This window comes from Austrofundulus limnaeus, unplaced genomic scaffold, assembly GCF_001266775.1.
Source record: "Austrofundulus limnaeus strain Quisiro unplaced genomic scaffold, Austrofundulus_limnaeus-1.0 Scaffold473, whole genome shotgun sequence".
NCBI lineage: Eukaryota > Metazoa > Chordata > Actinopteri > Cyprinodontiformes > Rivulidae > Austrofundulus > Austrofundulus limnaeus.
This window is the reverse complement of record NW_013952875.1, coordinates 297,970-299,423: the sequence shown is the minus strand read 5'-3', so window position 1 is coordinate 299,423 and position 1,454 is coordinate 297,970. Positions and strand designations below refer to the sequence as shown.

The following is a 1,454-nucleotide window of genomic DNA, read 5'->3' as shown; positions in this document are numbered from 1 at the left end:
CACACACACACACACACACACACACACACACACACACACACACACACACACGAGTCGCGCGCAACGGCAGCGACTGACGCACGAGACATTCTCTTTTCCTCGGAAAGCCCCATTTGCCTCTGCGCTCGCCCAATCGCTGGATGCCCTCGGCTCATCAATCGCTGCGACGCTTCCTCCGTCTCATCAGCCCGCGCGCACCGAGGACACCCCCGCGTCTCCGCCATGACTCCGTGTCCGGGCACAGCGCGGAGGCAGCGACGCTTGAAATGAGCTTGGACTTCACATCGCCTTGACGCACGATCAAAGCAGAATCCTCTGGCGTTTTGCGTAACGGCTCGGCGCGTTCAGGAAACCATGCAGGACACGCCGACAGACAGCCAGACTCCCGCTCCGTCCAGGGCGTCGTCGTTTTTCATCGACAATCTACTGGGGACGGGGCAGGATGATGGGCAGGATGCTGCGTCCAGCAGCAGCCGGACGGATGCCGGGGCAGAGACCGCTTCCGACGGGCGAGACTTAATGGCACATCCCACCGAGCAGAGCGCTCCGGAGCCCGGCTACTGCAGCTCTGTGGTCCGGTCCTCATACAGACACTCACCGCTGCTGTGGCACCACGGGGGGTCTCTGGAAACTACCTGCAGTGAGTACAGATTACTTGTTTTTTAATGTGGTATTAAATAAAGCTTGTATTACTAGATTATTTGATCATAAATGAATCATGGAATGAAATTAATTTTACGGAAAATAACTGTTCTGTTTCATTTGCGAGCTGCGTATTGTTACTAACTACAAGATAAATGGTTTACATTAGTCGCCAGCATCGTTTGGTCCTTTGATCAGGCCATGTGTTTGTTGAGTTAATAAAGACAGGACGCGTCTCAGGTTGCATTTCCTGCCATTAATTGAAATCTAAGGTGTTCAGTGACGTGTGGAGCCACGGCTCGAAGCCTCTTTCTTCTAGTTTATCAACTCTGATCTCAAACAGCCATAAAACCGATGCGCGCTCCACTTTAAAAGCCTTTTAGCCTTTTACCAAACCTTTACACGGACTCCCAGGCGCAAAACATTAAAGTGCGTCATCATCATTAACCAAAAATTAATTCCTTTGTGTTGCTTCAACTCATGATTCCCTTTCATGGTGAGATTCATAACACAGATTGGGGATTATACGTGCATGGATCACGCTCAAATGCTCAGAGAACACATAAAAAAAAAAGCATCAGGAGCGCAGTGCGCGTCCACATGACGCCTTTACGCACATGTAGTGCCATTTTTACCACTGACACCGTCATAATAAAACGCCCCTCCCTCTGATGTTTTCAGTCATTTTGATTTCATCCACAAAAACCTTAAAGTGGAATCTTCTCATAAATAATAATGAGATTTTGTTCTTTAATCCAACACAAATGATCCCAAGTTTAGAGGAGCTTATTCCCTGCAATACATTCTATAAC

At 48.8% G+C, this 1,454-nt stretch overlaps 1 protein-coding gene across 1 annotated transcript in view; it reads left to right on the top strand.

Moving 5' to 3' along the window:
- Nucleotides 1–88: 88 nt before the first annotated feature.
- Nucleotides 89–1,454, top strand: part of hmx1 (H6 family homeobox 1) — a 4,617-nt gene continuing 3,251 nt past the window's right edge. Inside the window, exon 1 of the mRNA XM_014025414.1 lies at nucleotides 89–640. Within this exon, the coding sequence (XP_013880868.1) occupies nucleotides 355–640 (286 nt within the window). The 5' untranslated portion in view covers nucleotides 89–354. The remainder of the gene's footprint in view (nucleotides 641–1,454) is intronic.